Source organism: Nymphaea colorata, chromosome 9 (genome assembly GCF_008831285.2).
Source record: "Nymphaea colorata isolate Beijing-Zhang1983 chromosome 9, ASM883128v2, whole genome shotgun sequence".
Taxonomy (NCBI): Eukaryota; Viridiplantae; Streptophyta; class Magnoliopsida; order Nymphaeales; family Nymphaeaceae; genus Nymphaea; species Nymphaea colorata.
Genome location: NC_045146.1, coordinates 17,521,323 through 17,535,176, shown reverse-complemented (window position 1 = coordinate 17,535,176; position 13,854 = coordinate 17,521,323). Strand labels below are relative to the sequence as shown.

At 39.4% G+C, this 13,854-nt stretch overlaps 1 protein-coding gene across 1 annotated transcript; it reads left to right on the top strand.

Moving 5' to 3' along the window:
* Positions 1–432: 432 nt before the first annotated feature.
* Positions 433–9,004, top strand: LOC116261516 (uncharacterized). Its single transcript, XM_031640313.2, has 6 exons — positions 433–1,519; positions 2,109–2,207; positions 4,487–4,664; positions 8,018–8,115; positions 8,393–8,454; positions 8,573–9,004. The coding sequence occupies exons 1-6, from the start codon at positions 1,001–1,003 to the stop codon at positions 8,697–8,699; spliced, it is 1,083 nt and encodes a 360-aa protein (XP_031496173.1). The 5' UTR covers positions 433–1,000; the 3' UTR covers positions 8,700–9,004.
* The last annotated feature ends 4,850 nt before the right edge of the window (positions 9,005–13,854 follow it).

Sequence of the window (13,854 nt, the reverse complement as noted above, 5' to 3'; positions counted from 1 at the left end):
TTAACAATCAAGAGGCTTTTCTTCGAAAATCCCTCTCAAACGTTAATCTTTCAAAGTTGAGTAATGGTTTGTTATTTACCTGAAAGTTAGACGGCCATTTGTATTTTTTCTACAATCTATAAAAATGAATTGACAAATAAAAGTAATGGCAGGCATGGTGTTATTTCATGTAATTGTTACCCCAATATTTTACTCAACAGGTGTTGGATGATTACAACACTAACCAGATAAGGCCATCGACTACGGAAGTTCATTATAAACTTTTAACTAGTGAGCCAAAGTCATAGCGGACGGACGTGATGGCGTTGCGTGTGATAGATGCTTTGTCGATCCGTGAACGTCTCAAGTGTATCGTTTCATGGAAAAAGCGTGTTGGAGAAAAATATTTCTTCGACATGGCCGAAGAGTTTTCGAGCTTTTGCAAAGCTAGTTTTTGCTAGCAAGTGGGCTGACCTAGTAAAAATAGCAAGGAAAGTATCAGGCGCACAAGATTACAAGAACTCGAAAGAAACTGAGCAACGTATAAGAAGATCTGATTTGCAAGTTCTCATAAAGAATTTGCAGTTTCATGTTCTTTTATTGGGGTAAACGCAGAACAAGCACCTGACTTAGAGTTCAACTACCTCTCTTTCTTCTTCATATTATTTAGGTAGGAGAAGGGGTAATTGGATAAATTGGTGCCAGAATCCAGATATAGATATAATCTTGTTAGGTTCGATCCGATTCTGATCGGGTCCGTTGCCCTGTGAGCTGCAATTCCATCTTCTTTCAAGACATCGTCATCCGAGGAACAGCGGCTGCACTGCACCTCGTCACTCGTCAGTGGGAGGAGGGGGAGGGGAAGAAGATTGGAGAATTTGGGGTAATGCGTCTGCACCAAACGACTCCATATGCCAACCAGACGGAGCTTGAAGTAAATTCAACGAAGGCGACGCAGGACATTCTCCTTTTTCTCTTCTGTGACTGTTAGAAGCAATTCAGACGCCATCTCATCCATCTCATGGCTGCTGCTTCACAGCTTGGTCTATGGGCTACCACCTTTCATTCACCATCTACAGCAGCAGTTCCGAGGGGACAGGCTCCCCATTCCACCAGAACATCGTTTCCTCTGTGCCCACCATCAACTAAGAGGCCGGTGCTTCCCCCTTTCCATTTCCATCCCCATTTCCGTTCTCATTCATATTTGGTTACGAGGGCCAGTCGGAAGGCTGAAGAAGTCAAAGTTACTGCTTCCGACGACGGTAAAACGCAGCCTAAGGAAAAGAAGACCGCTGCTGAACAGCAGGAGGAGGAAGAGGAAGTAGTGGAGGAGGACCTTCCGTGGATAGAAGAGAAAGCAGCAGACCTTGTGGAGTTCACAGGATCGGTCACTCAGGCGATTCCGGGACCAAGAGTCGGGAAGAGCTCACTCCCGTGGCTGCTAGCTCTGCCCTTGGCCTACGTCAGCATCTCCCTTGCTATCGCTGTTGTCAAGACCGTAAAGAAATTTACCTCTCCGAAGGCGCAGAAACGTAAGCTTGTGAGTCCTTTTGCCCCTTCTTGACAAACAAGACATTAGCACGCCTAGTGCTTTGCATTGCTAAACGATCAGTTTTCCGTTTCCTTTTCGTTTTCTATTCCTTCTTCGGATATCGTTCTTGATGTTGGGTGATGTGGTTGTATTTTGACAAAGCTGGCGCATTGATTAGTTTGGAGAAATTTGTGAAAAATATTAAATAATTTGAGCTGCACTGAAGAGATATGCTAAGGGCCGAAGGATGTGGACTGATAATCTGATCTTCGATTCTTATGACATTAAACTTGTGAATTCTAAGAAGTGACCGCTGGTATCGTATTTTCACTTATTCGGTTTCTTCATTGGTTTTACGCGTGCTTGGTACTACCTAAATTTCTCGTGGTCGAGATTGAGTTGTTCCACTTCCATCACAAGTCACGACCTGATTCTGATTCGAACTCCTAAATTCTTTGATATTCGAATTGATGTAAGCTTGACTTCAAAAACATCAACTTCGTTGTCGTAGTCTTGTAGAATCACATAAGGTTGGATATCGGAAAGATTTTATTCTGAATCATGCATACTTATGGCTTGCAGATGTCTTACTTTTCAGGTCAACAAGAATGCGATGCTATGCAGATCTATTGATGAGTACTTTGAAAAGGGAAGGGATACACTACAACATTCTGCTCTACAGGACTTGATGAAGAAGGTAGGCCTATGTTATTCTTGTTAAGGATCTAATTCATCGGCGTTTTAGTAGCCTTCTGAGAGTATGATGTTTGTATATTGATAGATGATAGAATTCATTCCGTGGATCTTATATAGGTATATTCTATTCTGTGTATTTTTCTAGAACTTCGTTTTATTTGGCTGGTGGATTACAAAGAAGATAAAGGAGGAAAGGGAGGGAAAGTGATCTAAACAGCTATTTTCTTACCGTGTGTCATTTTATTGATGAGCTGTCCACATGATAGTCATAGTAACCATCGTTGGACATGGCCCTTGTTCAGAGTTTTATGTCAGCACACAATACTAGAAACTTGTGTGATTATTATACCTGTTATCACCATGCAGTAGTTATAATGGTTTTCAATTTACATTCATACTGTGGCAAAAGTGCTAAAGCTATGATCCTGGGGCTGCTTATTTATTTTACCTAGATTATGGAAATACCTCTTAGTTTCTGCTGAAGTAGGACGTAGATAATGTGCTTCCTAGATGAGGCTCTTGAGTTGGTCTTCTGAGGCAGATGGGTCTGAGGAATAAGTCCATCAAGAGTCGATAATGGCTGGTTAGAATCGTTTTCATGCCTTGATTGGTGACTACTGACTGAAGAAAGGATGACAATTCAAGTCTTGACCTGACATTTTGTTTCAGTTTTACATGTGTCGTAGGCTCGTAGCATGGGTAGGCTGTACACATGGCACTTATGATCTCAGATTGTTTAAGCATTTTACTTTTCCTTCTCATGGCTTTATTCATGCCGGTGTAGACATGGTTATTCTTTGTCTCTTGTTCTCCACAGAAATGTTGAATGGGGTGCAATGTCTAATTTCGTTGCTAATGCTACATGTCAAAATGATCACATTAGAAGAGGGATTTTTTTTTCTTGAATACAAATTGAGACATGAATCGACTCCTTTATTGCAATTTTAATTACAAGAACTTGTCTAAAGTTAAATAGTTATCATTTAGCAATAGGTAATCTTCCACCTATATCTAATCAAAAGGCTGCTGCTGTACAATAAAAAAGATGTGCTACTGGTCACGAAAATAATTAATTTTTTGGGCATTTGAGTTACATATATAATCGATAACAAAAAGAGTTGGTCTAAGGATAATTATGACCAGAAATGACTTAACAATTAACATAGAGTGCAGAAAAGAAAAAAGAACAAGACATAGAACTCCTAAAATAAGTCTGGTGGAAGGACTGGATTCAATTCCTAAAAAGTTAACTGCAAGGTTTCAGCTGTAAAATGTCAACTGCAGCCTAGCGGCTACCTATAACCTACCTGTGTATTTCCTTGATCCTCCATCCATCTCTCAAATTTTGGACATGTAATGTTTCTTTCTGCTCCATTGGTTGTTTGATCGAGGATGTTCACGAAGGAAGGTCGTAAGGTTGGAGGACCTCACAGTGTGAACTTCAAGGTCATAAGGTAGGAGGACCTTACAACATGAACTTCGTAGTTTTGTGAATGTAAACTTCTACTTGTAATATTGATGCCATAGACATAATAAGACCTTCAACACAACTCATGGGCCATCTTCATGGCTAGAGACTTTCCATTATCCAACTTGGAGAAATTCTGAAGTTAGTCTACATGTTATAATTTCTGTAATTGCTAGTTTTAATAAATCATTAATAAAATTGATGGCATCTTGTGTCCTCCATCTTATTCCATAGCTATTATGTAGTTAAAATGAATCTTGCTTTTAGTTTTGTTCAAGTATACAGACACCTTTTCCTTCTAATACTTCACTTCTTGATGGCTCATAATTGGCTCGAGCCTATTTGTTAGCACTACAGGCTTGTTGCATGTGGGAAAAACATACCATGCTTGGGAAAATTTAGTTGTATAAGTGCATCCCTTCTCTGTCATCCCTTTTTTAAGCCGCTTTTCTCATCCCAGGCTTTTCATACACGTAAAAGATAGGTCTCAAGTGGGGTTAAGATGATGATTGGAATGTGGAGGGTAAAAACTTATTGTGGCTCTGAGGAATTGCACTTCCGACACTTCTTAACGGTATATGGTTACTGCGAATTGATTGGACCTTATTTGTTACTACTACCTTTGGTTTATAATTTGAACAAGGCATAATATGCTTAAACTTTTTTGGAATATTAATTGAGTTATGTTGCTAAAATTTGCATTTCATGATTGACTTCAGATCATGTCAGTAAAGTATTCTAAATTTCATTTGCTGTATGAGGACATTAGGAAGTCCTTATTGGAGCTTTATTTATTTTCTTTATGCAATCAGACAGGATTTAGCATGGAGGAAGTTCTGCGTAAATACTTACGATATGCACTGAATGAGAAGCCATTTAATCCAGAGGTCATCTTAGATCTTATTCATTTAAGGCAAGTGTCAATGCTGGAGGATGCACAGGTAGCAGAAGTCTTGAATGAGATCTCAAGAAGAATTGTGCGGGAAAAAGGTAAGGGCAGTTGCTGTTCTTTATTTTTTTCATGAGATTCTGTCTTTTTGCTTTCAGGAACATTTTCAACTGAGCACCTAATTTAGTGATAGTAAACAACATTCTCAACTTTTCAATATGGACAAATGCCACCTAATATTTTAAAATAATGTGCTACTACATATTATTATAAATTTTTAATGGCTTAATTCAGTACATGAGATTCTTGATTTTATAGAAGCTCAGTTTTATTGTCTCTAAGGATCTGTAGCATCTCTTTTCACCTAGACTGTTGGAGCTCGAAAGCTGGGTAGAGCTTCACATAATGGTTGAATCTAAATTGAAGTAGGAGTAGTGCACATCAGGTTCTTTTGCTTGGCAAAAGTTTGAAAGCATTATATATGCTCAATCATATGCTCCTTCCCTTGAATTAATGTGTTCATACTCCTCTAACTGTGACATGGATGTTAAGTTGAAGTTTGCTCTACTGGAGGGAGGCAGAATTTTTCTTTTGTATACTAAGATTTAGGTTCTGTTTAGTTAGCAAAGATATCCTGAAAAAGCTGGTTCTTAGAGCAAAAGAAACCTGATTTTTAACTTTCTGCTGTCTGGATAAAAACCCAGAAAAATAAAAATTGCATCTTTTTGCAAAAACCAGATAAAAGGAAACCACATAATCGACTAGGTTTCAAAGAAAAATGGAAAGAGTAGAGCTTAAAACTTCTGAAAGCACCTCCCCGCTCATCATGGTGGGTATGCAAGGTCCATCCCTCACCCTTGTGCTGTGTCATTCTCAAACCTCGCTCTCTCTCTCTCTCTGTGTCAATCCAGCTGGCTGGCTGGCTTGTATATTGTCCTTCACAAGATCAGCTACAACCTTCATCTATCTCCTTTTTCTGCTGCTATGTTTTTGGACATTAATGTTGCCTCCACGGTCTTTCTCATGGAGGTGCGCTCCTCACTGCAATGTCCACGATTTGAACCTCCTCACTGAAAGTTGTATGTTTCTCATAACGTGCAGCTCCCAAACTACATCCTTTATTGGTTCCTGATACAACTTCCTGTTGCCACTGAAAGAAGAACAAAGTAGGAAAGATGATTTTCTCTTTCTCTGAAAGTGAAAAGTGAGATTCCTATTGAATCACTAAGCAAGAAAGCATATTTTACAGTGACATGCCAATACTGCCGCTAAACAATCTTGTTATGGTGTTCGGGACATCAGTTTTGTGAAAATGTTCACTTAAGACTTAACATGACTAAGGCCCAGCCTAAGCCCAAGGGGAAGTTTAAGTACTCATCATGGTTATTCTTGCGAAACAGTTCAACAAAACACTCTTACTTGAGCTTTAGAAGAGATATTCATTCCATTATTGGGAAGGCATGTGATAGTATGTATAGATTTTTCTTGTAATTGTTCATGTTTGCTGTCGTCTTTTGGAAGTCACACTTATGAAAAATGTCTTAGAGTGTGTACGTTTCCTTCAAGTAAGTCCAAGACTCCAAGTCCGTTTGCTAACTTGAATTTTTAATTGCATTTGTTGTCCTATTGTGTAACTACATGGTCACTTTGTGGTGCCTTTTTTCCACCCACCCCCATCCCTATATACTCCACAAATTACCTTTGTTGCTCTCACTGCTTTCATGCTCCTTCGCTTTGTCTTCAACCACCTGTACGAAGATTAGTTGAGGTTCTTTATGAGATGATCAAGGAGAGCCTAAGGAAGCATATGATTACCTTCGATGTACTCCAATCTAAGTTTTTCAAGAGATCCATGGATTTAAAAGCAAATTCTCCCCCACAATCTTAGATCAGACTTTTTGCAAGTGTAAAAACTAGAATTAGGATCTCAAGTGAGGATCTTAGGTCTGATCTAAGATCTTAATTTGATAAACCATGGATTTTAGTGTGAATTTTTTGACATATTAGCAAAAGCATGCCAGAGGAGATCCATGGGCCTAAACCTTAGGTAATCAAACACCCCTTAATGTCTCAACCTTACATATAGTATCTCAATAGTTGAGACCCATGTAGCACAGTTAAGACTGTTAGCTTGAGAAAAGGGATAGCGTTGTGACCTCTTTGCAAGGAAGGATTGGGATTCTACAGTAACCAAGAATTCCTGGGAGAGGAAACACATGAAAGGTTGGTTTCACATGATGACCTTCAACCTTTAGCAAGTAATGTTGGATTCAAAATAAGTGATTGGTACTGTGGAAGGAAGTAACTTCTTCAGAAAAAAAAGTAGAGAAATCTTAAGTTCTCAAAGAACCTTTCAATAAGGTGCTCAAAGTTTCAAAAAAGAAACTTGTGAACCATGAATGTGCTCGAAGCACACAAAGACACAATAGAACAACCAAATTTATTTGATTACTGCACAGGTAGAAGCATGAAATGGATGAGAGGAGATACCCCCTTTATAAACAAGGGGTCCCAAAGAGACCCAGCGTTGCGATTGTCTAGTCCATGGGTCTTTTCGTCAAACTGATTTGTACAGAAAAATGACCCAGAAAAGAAAAGATAGAGAAACAGATGCAAATACCAAAAACAAAAAAAGGAAAGAGGAAAAAGTAAAGTAATATATACATGTGTAATGTCTGTATAGTATCTGGTTATGCCAAGTACTTGTGTGTGTAGTGTAAGATGCAAAATATCTAGGTCTACAGAAACAGATTCATACTACTATACATACATAGTACATACATATGTATATGTAGAAATAACTTTGACGCTTAGGACTTTACCTTCCATATGCATGTCTCTCTCTCTCTCATGCCATGCACATATAACACACAAACACACACAAAAAATCAAGGGGGTACATTTTCAGTAATAAGTTGGTGCTAATAGTTATAACTTTGGTTTCATAGTCTATGCCTGGACTATGGGGATGATCTAATTAATAAGTTTCAGTCTTGCACTTTTTGTTTCTGCTTTTGCTTGGTCTTGTTTATCTAATTAGATATTGATTCTGGTTTTGGCTCTGAATAGTGAGAACTCTCTCAAGTTTTAGTGTCTGTGCCTGAAACAAGTCCAACCTAAAGCTTGTTTCATAGAATATAGATGAAAAACAGGTTGCACTTTGATAGCTGGATGACTGCGATCATATTGTTTACTGGGGGGATCGACCTTTAGGGCTTTACCTTAACTTGAATGAGAAATAGAGAGAAGTTCCACAGGAAAGAAGCAGGCTTGTTTCAGGAAAGTAACGGTTACTTGGTATTGATTGTGTAAAAGCTAGATGATTAAGGGGACTACTTTGCAGTGTGCTTGTCCCCCTATACCTGGTAAATAAGGAACTGAATGCAACTTGTCCTATTATATACTTGGTTGTGTTTTGTTGATGGACATTTTAGACTAACTACATGTATCTCAGGTCCTGTTGTCATGGATATTTCGGGGTTCACCGAGAAGGGTTTTAAAAGGAAACTGGCTGTACAAGCCCTTTTTGGCAAGATATTTTATCTGTCCGAGGTACTGTGAGTTGTTTCTTTTCCTTCTTTATGACTTTCATGTTGCATACTCTGAAACCTGTTTCTTTTGGAAGTTGTGAGACATTAAATCATAAAAAGTGTCTTGCACAAGCCTGGAGTTAGACACATTGATCGGATCTAACAAGCTTGCTTTGCAATTTCTTTTTCTTTCTTTTTTAATTCAAACAGCTTTAATCTTTAATTACTGTTTGGTGCATACATACTGCATTTATTGCTCGAGCTTTCTTATTTATATCTGAATTTTCACTTGTTGTTAGCTCCAAGAGTTCTGCTCCAAAGATAGCTCTCTAACTGTCAAAGAAATATTCGGGGTTACAGAGTAAGTCAGTGTTACTGTTATCAATTCAGCATATTCCTTGCATCATGTTGCACTTGGTTTCTGTGTTTGCAGTATATTGTTCGTGCATTTAATTCCTTTATATGTACATCCTGCACAGTGATGATGCAGACAATCTTCGGATCCACACATTCTCAGAAGCTGGAGACATGGGTTCTTTAGAGAAAATGGTAGACAAATCGGACCCAGAACCGGCCAGTGAGTCTTCATTGGATGCAGATTCTTGACATCCCCACTTAGGCAAACTTGGACGTGCTGCACAAAAGTATTATGCTTTGATGGATTATCTGTTTCACTCTCTTATTTTTAATTGTCAAGTGCAACACGTTCGACAGGAAGAGGTACATGTAGAGATATAAATGGTTTGGATTCAGGTCAATTAGATACACGAGGAGTGAGATTCAGGGTGAATTCAGCACAGCCAGGAAAACTGAAACTTCAAAGGATGTCTGGACCATTTCCATCCTAGGCACATGGAGGTGGAAGGAAATTTTGCTAAATATATTATTACTTATGGGTTTTGCTTTCTTCATTTTTTTCCCTAGTTGGCTGTTGTAGATGTGCTCTCCTCACACTTAGGCTTTAGACACAGTCCTGGACCCTGGAGGCAAGGAAAAAGGAGGGGTGTTTTGGCTTCTCGGATATCACCCCCTTAGTTGGCCTACTATGAGGGTCAGTCTACCAGAAGGTACCAGCATGCTTAAACATAAAACTAGATTTTCAGTTACCTTCTAAAATTAAATCACAAGATACCATTTGAAGAGAACACAATTACGAATCATAATGGACGCACCCCTTTATGAACTCACAAAACAATATCACATGTTTAAGCATAAACATTAATTTAAATGTCTGTTATCAAAGTGTATCACCATATAGCACTTGAAAAAAAAAACGCTAAAATTCTTAACGACAAAAATTAAATGGAAAGTGATCGCTACATCCCTGAAAATACATTTACATCATTACATGTGTTAATAATGAAAATGCAAAAATTGTCTAGATGGCTAATAAGAACGCAGCTCTGACACTAACTGTATGTAGTTTTAAAGCTAAGTTTTGAAGAACTCTATAAAATAGTTATATGGACTTCGAGAAAGCAAACTGTCACTTTCTCCATTACCTCATGGCTACCACCATCATTTACCATTTCTACTGCCGCTATCAATATCATTTAATGGTAATCATTTTACCCAATACCGTATCTATTTATTGTGGCAATTTCTGCACTCTAATTCAACTTCCAAATTCTGGACATTGGTTGAAGCAAACTGAATTTGGTAATTGTTAGAGCCAGGATAAGATCTTTATGTGATTGCACAAATTTTGTGAAATTATATTTCAAAGTTCAGACCCGTATATATAATAATAATAATAATAATAATAATAATAATAATAATAATAATAATAAGGACGTAACAAATCTTGCATCAGTTTTTTTTTTTGGATTTGCACTATCAAAAAACCTATGAAAATTCTGAAATTTCAGAGGATCCAAAATTTGTTACGAATCCTATCATCAGATAAACAGGTCTAAGAGCTGATTCGTAAGTTTTTGGGCGACAAAGATTGCACCAGTGCCACTAGAAAATGCTTAAAAAGTTCATTTCCGCAATGCAATTGCACGACTTTGTTGAATTACGTTGTACTGGATCTGTCCTCTTACGGTGACATGCAATATCTAGAGAGAGAGAGAGAGAGAGAGAGAGGATAAAATGGGAATATATAACAAAATTTGGGGACAAGAGGTCCCCTAAATACAAAAACAATCCGCAAAGAACAAAATTACGCAAAAAACACAAGTAGGAGGAACAAATATACAATACAATGCACAGAAAAATAGGAGAGAAGAGGAAAGACGAAACGGCACAGTCACCCAACCGCAGTCAGGCGGCAGCGTTTTAACCGAATGACGAACTGGATATCCCCTTGCACAAGACGAGCCACAGAATTTGGTGAAGAGAAGGTGCCCCTGAAGACCCTGTTGTTGTGCTCCACCCAAATGCGCCACCAAGCTGAAATGAGCCACGGCCTCCAGACATGACCCTAGGAAGCAGTCAGATGGGGGGAAGGACAAAAGAGGAAGAAAAGACGAATGGATGGTGGGTTTGGAAGATTACTAACAAGGGAAGGCCAAGTAGAAGCAAGGACACTAGAGAAAAAATGGCAAGAAGTAAAAAAGTGGACCCGAGACTCAGGGGACACTGGTTAGCCAAACTGATGCCAAGGCGCTGTAGGTGATCAAAAGTGTTGATATGGCCAGTCAGAAGAAGCCAGACAAAAGCAATGACTCGAGGAGATGGGCCAAGAGACCAAAGAGACCGGGGGGGAGTGACGCGACAGAAGGACCAAAGGAGGCCAGGTAGCAAGAAGAAAAAGTGAACTCACGGGTAGGTGAAAGGGGCCAGGATAGGGACGTGAACGATGAGAGGTCAGCAAGGCGGAGGAAAAGAGGAATGACTGGTGCAGTCAAAGAGAGAGAGAGAGAGAGAGAATCTTTTGCGGACACTGAAGTCACTGGTGCGAGTTTTGATCTTGAAATCTCCTCAAGGTGCCTTGCATGCGCTGAGGTATATCATCCTAGCGACTTAACATCTCATGTTTGACTGTATCACGTTAGGTTGAAACAATACTCGTATGTTCGTATAAAACTGAATCGTTTTGCACGCAGTGACAAGCCCTATGTTGGCTTCCGAAAGATGGAACAAATATTTCTGGTGCCTAGTGCACTCAACTTGACACCCGTCTAAAGGAACTAGATAAAATATCCAATGGTTTGCTTACCTTTCCATTCCCATCATCGTCACTCTATTTCTGCCACCAAATTAGATCAGGCTGACCATGCCGATCTAATTCATTGTTCTGTTCTGTTTTGTTTTTGGCTCCACCCGCTTCCTATGAAGTTTCACTAAATCCCTGCAAATAGTCAGCATTGGAATAAAATAGTAAAGAAGGCCAAACACGAGGTTTGAAATATTGGGTATCAACTTGTAATCGTTATTCTAGTTGGGCACTACCAGGACAAGTTGCAAGGAAGTTGATTTGGGTGTCAGCCCAATGCACTTATTTAATTTTTTTCTTCCCTCTAAGCACTTCATGTCAGTTTTCATAAGAAGTTAACACCCTGTCTTAAACCTGAAACAAGTCATCTAGTTGCAGAGCTAGAATTTTTTTGGCCGGAGGCAACTAACGCGCCTCACTAGCTTAGTAGGCTAAGTGCCCACAGGACACTAACCCGAGTCTAGTGTGGGCATCACATGCAGCTGGACTTGGGCCCAACTTCATCACAATAAAAGTTTTCACCGTGCCAACACCAGCCCACATGTAGCTTCGTTGCTATAGCCACTGCCCATGCATAGCTTCGTTGCTATAGCCACTGCCCATGCAGGTGCACCAAACTGCTCGAAGCACATACACCTTAGATGAATGCCACACATGCGACCGGTAGAGCAGCTAAACCATAAGTTAGAAGCTAAGACCCCTCACTAAATCTAGAACCACATAAAGGAAACAATTAATTAAGATTGCTTCATAAGGTTAGAGTTGATTGAGAGCCTTATTAAATTCCTAGACCTTGACCAATATATAACCCTCATGCACCATCTAGGTCAAGTCATCGTTAAAGTAATATTTGATCAGGCACAGAGCAGACAAAAAGAACGGATTAAACTCATAATTAAGATCAAAGCTCCCCACCAGAGGCAACAACAAGCACTTTTTGCTAATAATTAAACCATCAAATGGCTGCAGTGAGCATAAGTTACGACGGTGGAGATCTCCTCAAGGTGCTGTGCCCTTCAGATCTTATTTATATTTAAAGAGGGAAGCCAACCGACATCTGTGTATTATATTTAAAGAGGGAAGCCAACCGACATCTGCGTCTATCACTTGGCCTACTGCCCATGACTGACGAATGGTGGTTTTGCTGAGGGAACTTGGAGCCGGCCAGCTGCAACTGGCAGGGCTCCATTGTTTGTCATCCTCAACAGGTACTGACCAACCACTGCATATATATAAGGAGCCATGGATGATCTTCCTGTGCATCTACAGCATATTCTTTGTTCGGTCCTTTCTTTTCACTCACAGAAAATAGGAGAGAAGACCCCGAAGATAATGACATCTAAAACGCGGAAATGGTTGTCTACTGAGTTAAGGTTCAATAGATTTGGGAAAAGAAAAATGGAGGGTTAGTAACTAATAACAAGTGCCAGATGATTCATTGACTACAGTATTTCTTTTTTTCTATTGATGTGATACGGAAACAATCTGCTGCAACGGCCATGGCAAGTCTGTCATCCGCGTTCAAACTCAGAGGGATCCCTCTCATTTTCTATTCTTAATGCTTTTAAAGCTTTGTTCTTGCTTATTTGATGCAGGAGCTGGAGCAGAACAGAACCTGACCCGTTCTAAATTGGATATCAGGGTGACCATTTAATTGATTTGGAATCTGAATCTAAGTTCGGATCTTGTTTCACTGTGTTTGTTTGGTTTGGACCTTATTTTGTGTCTATAAAATAAAGATCAATGTATTAGGGTCCATATCTATGTAAATGGATAGGAAGATCTAGAGCCGTTTCCTGGGGTTTGTTTTGCATTAGAGTTATGAGTTACGAAAAATCTTGAGTTAAAACTTTTCTTCAGTTGATCTCCTTTATGTTCAGACAGTCTATTTCTCATCATTTTAGACCACCCTTTCTGCATGAGTCTGATATTATAGAACGGATTTACATCACTATCACTTGAATCTAACCCGCATATTAGACGAATTTGTTATAAGTTAGCAGAATTCATGTCTAGGAGTGGGCGCCAAGCTGCTTTCAGTTACTCAGCCCAGGTTATGAGAAAAGGGCATCCGGCCGACCCAACAAACTTTTTAGGCTGGGCCAAAACAAGCAAGGTCGGGCTCGACAAGATATACAAAAAATCCGTTTTGTTGTATTTTTACTCATTTTTCTTTATAAATTATATATTCATATATTAAATTTATGTTTTAAAATTTTATTAAAATCCGGTCGGGCTGAGCCCATGGCTTGGACCTTGACGGTGGGGCTCCGACCGAGCCCGAATTTGAATTGGCCGGCCCCGCCCCATGCTAGACTGTCCTCATGTGTAGGCCGATATTGGCTTCTTCCTGGGAAGATTGAGGTAGATGGTTGTAGATTTCTAATGTAGAAAGTTAAAAACCATTATCTTCTTAAGTTAAGAAGCATGACTGAAAGTTGTCTCGGTTGAAAATCAACTATGGTGAGTTCATGAATACACTGCAATTGCCTTAAGTGATGCATGCGTGTATGTGTGCGTCTAATGAGTATGAACTTACGGGGTTAAGAGCAAGAGGGGTGCAGTAAACAGTGTTCCGCTCATGCAAACAATCCTCGTCCA

Bases quoted from the DNA above. Each gene is read 5' to 3' on its own strand.
- LOC116261516 (XM_031640313.2), top strand. From the start codon at position 1,001: ATGGCTGCTGCTTCACAGCTTGGTCTATGGGCTACCACCTTTCATTCA. The intron at 2,208-4,486 runs GTAGGCCTATGT...TTATGCAATCAG, and splicing joins TACAGGACTTGATGAAGAAG to ACAGGATTTAGCATGGAGGA. The intron at 8,455-8,572 runs GTAAGTCAGTGT...CATCCTGCACAG, and splicing joins GAAATATTCGGGGTTACAGA to TGATGATGCAGACAATCTTC.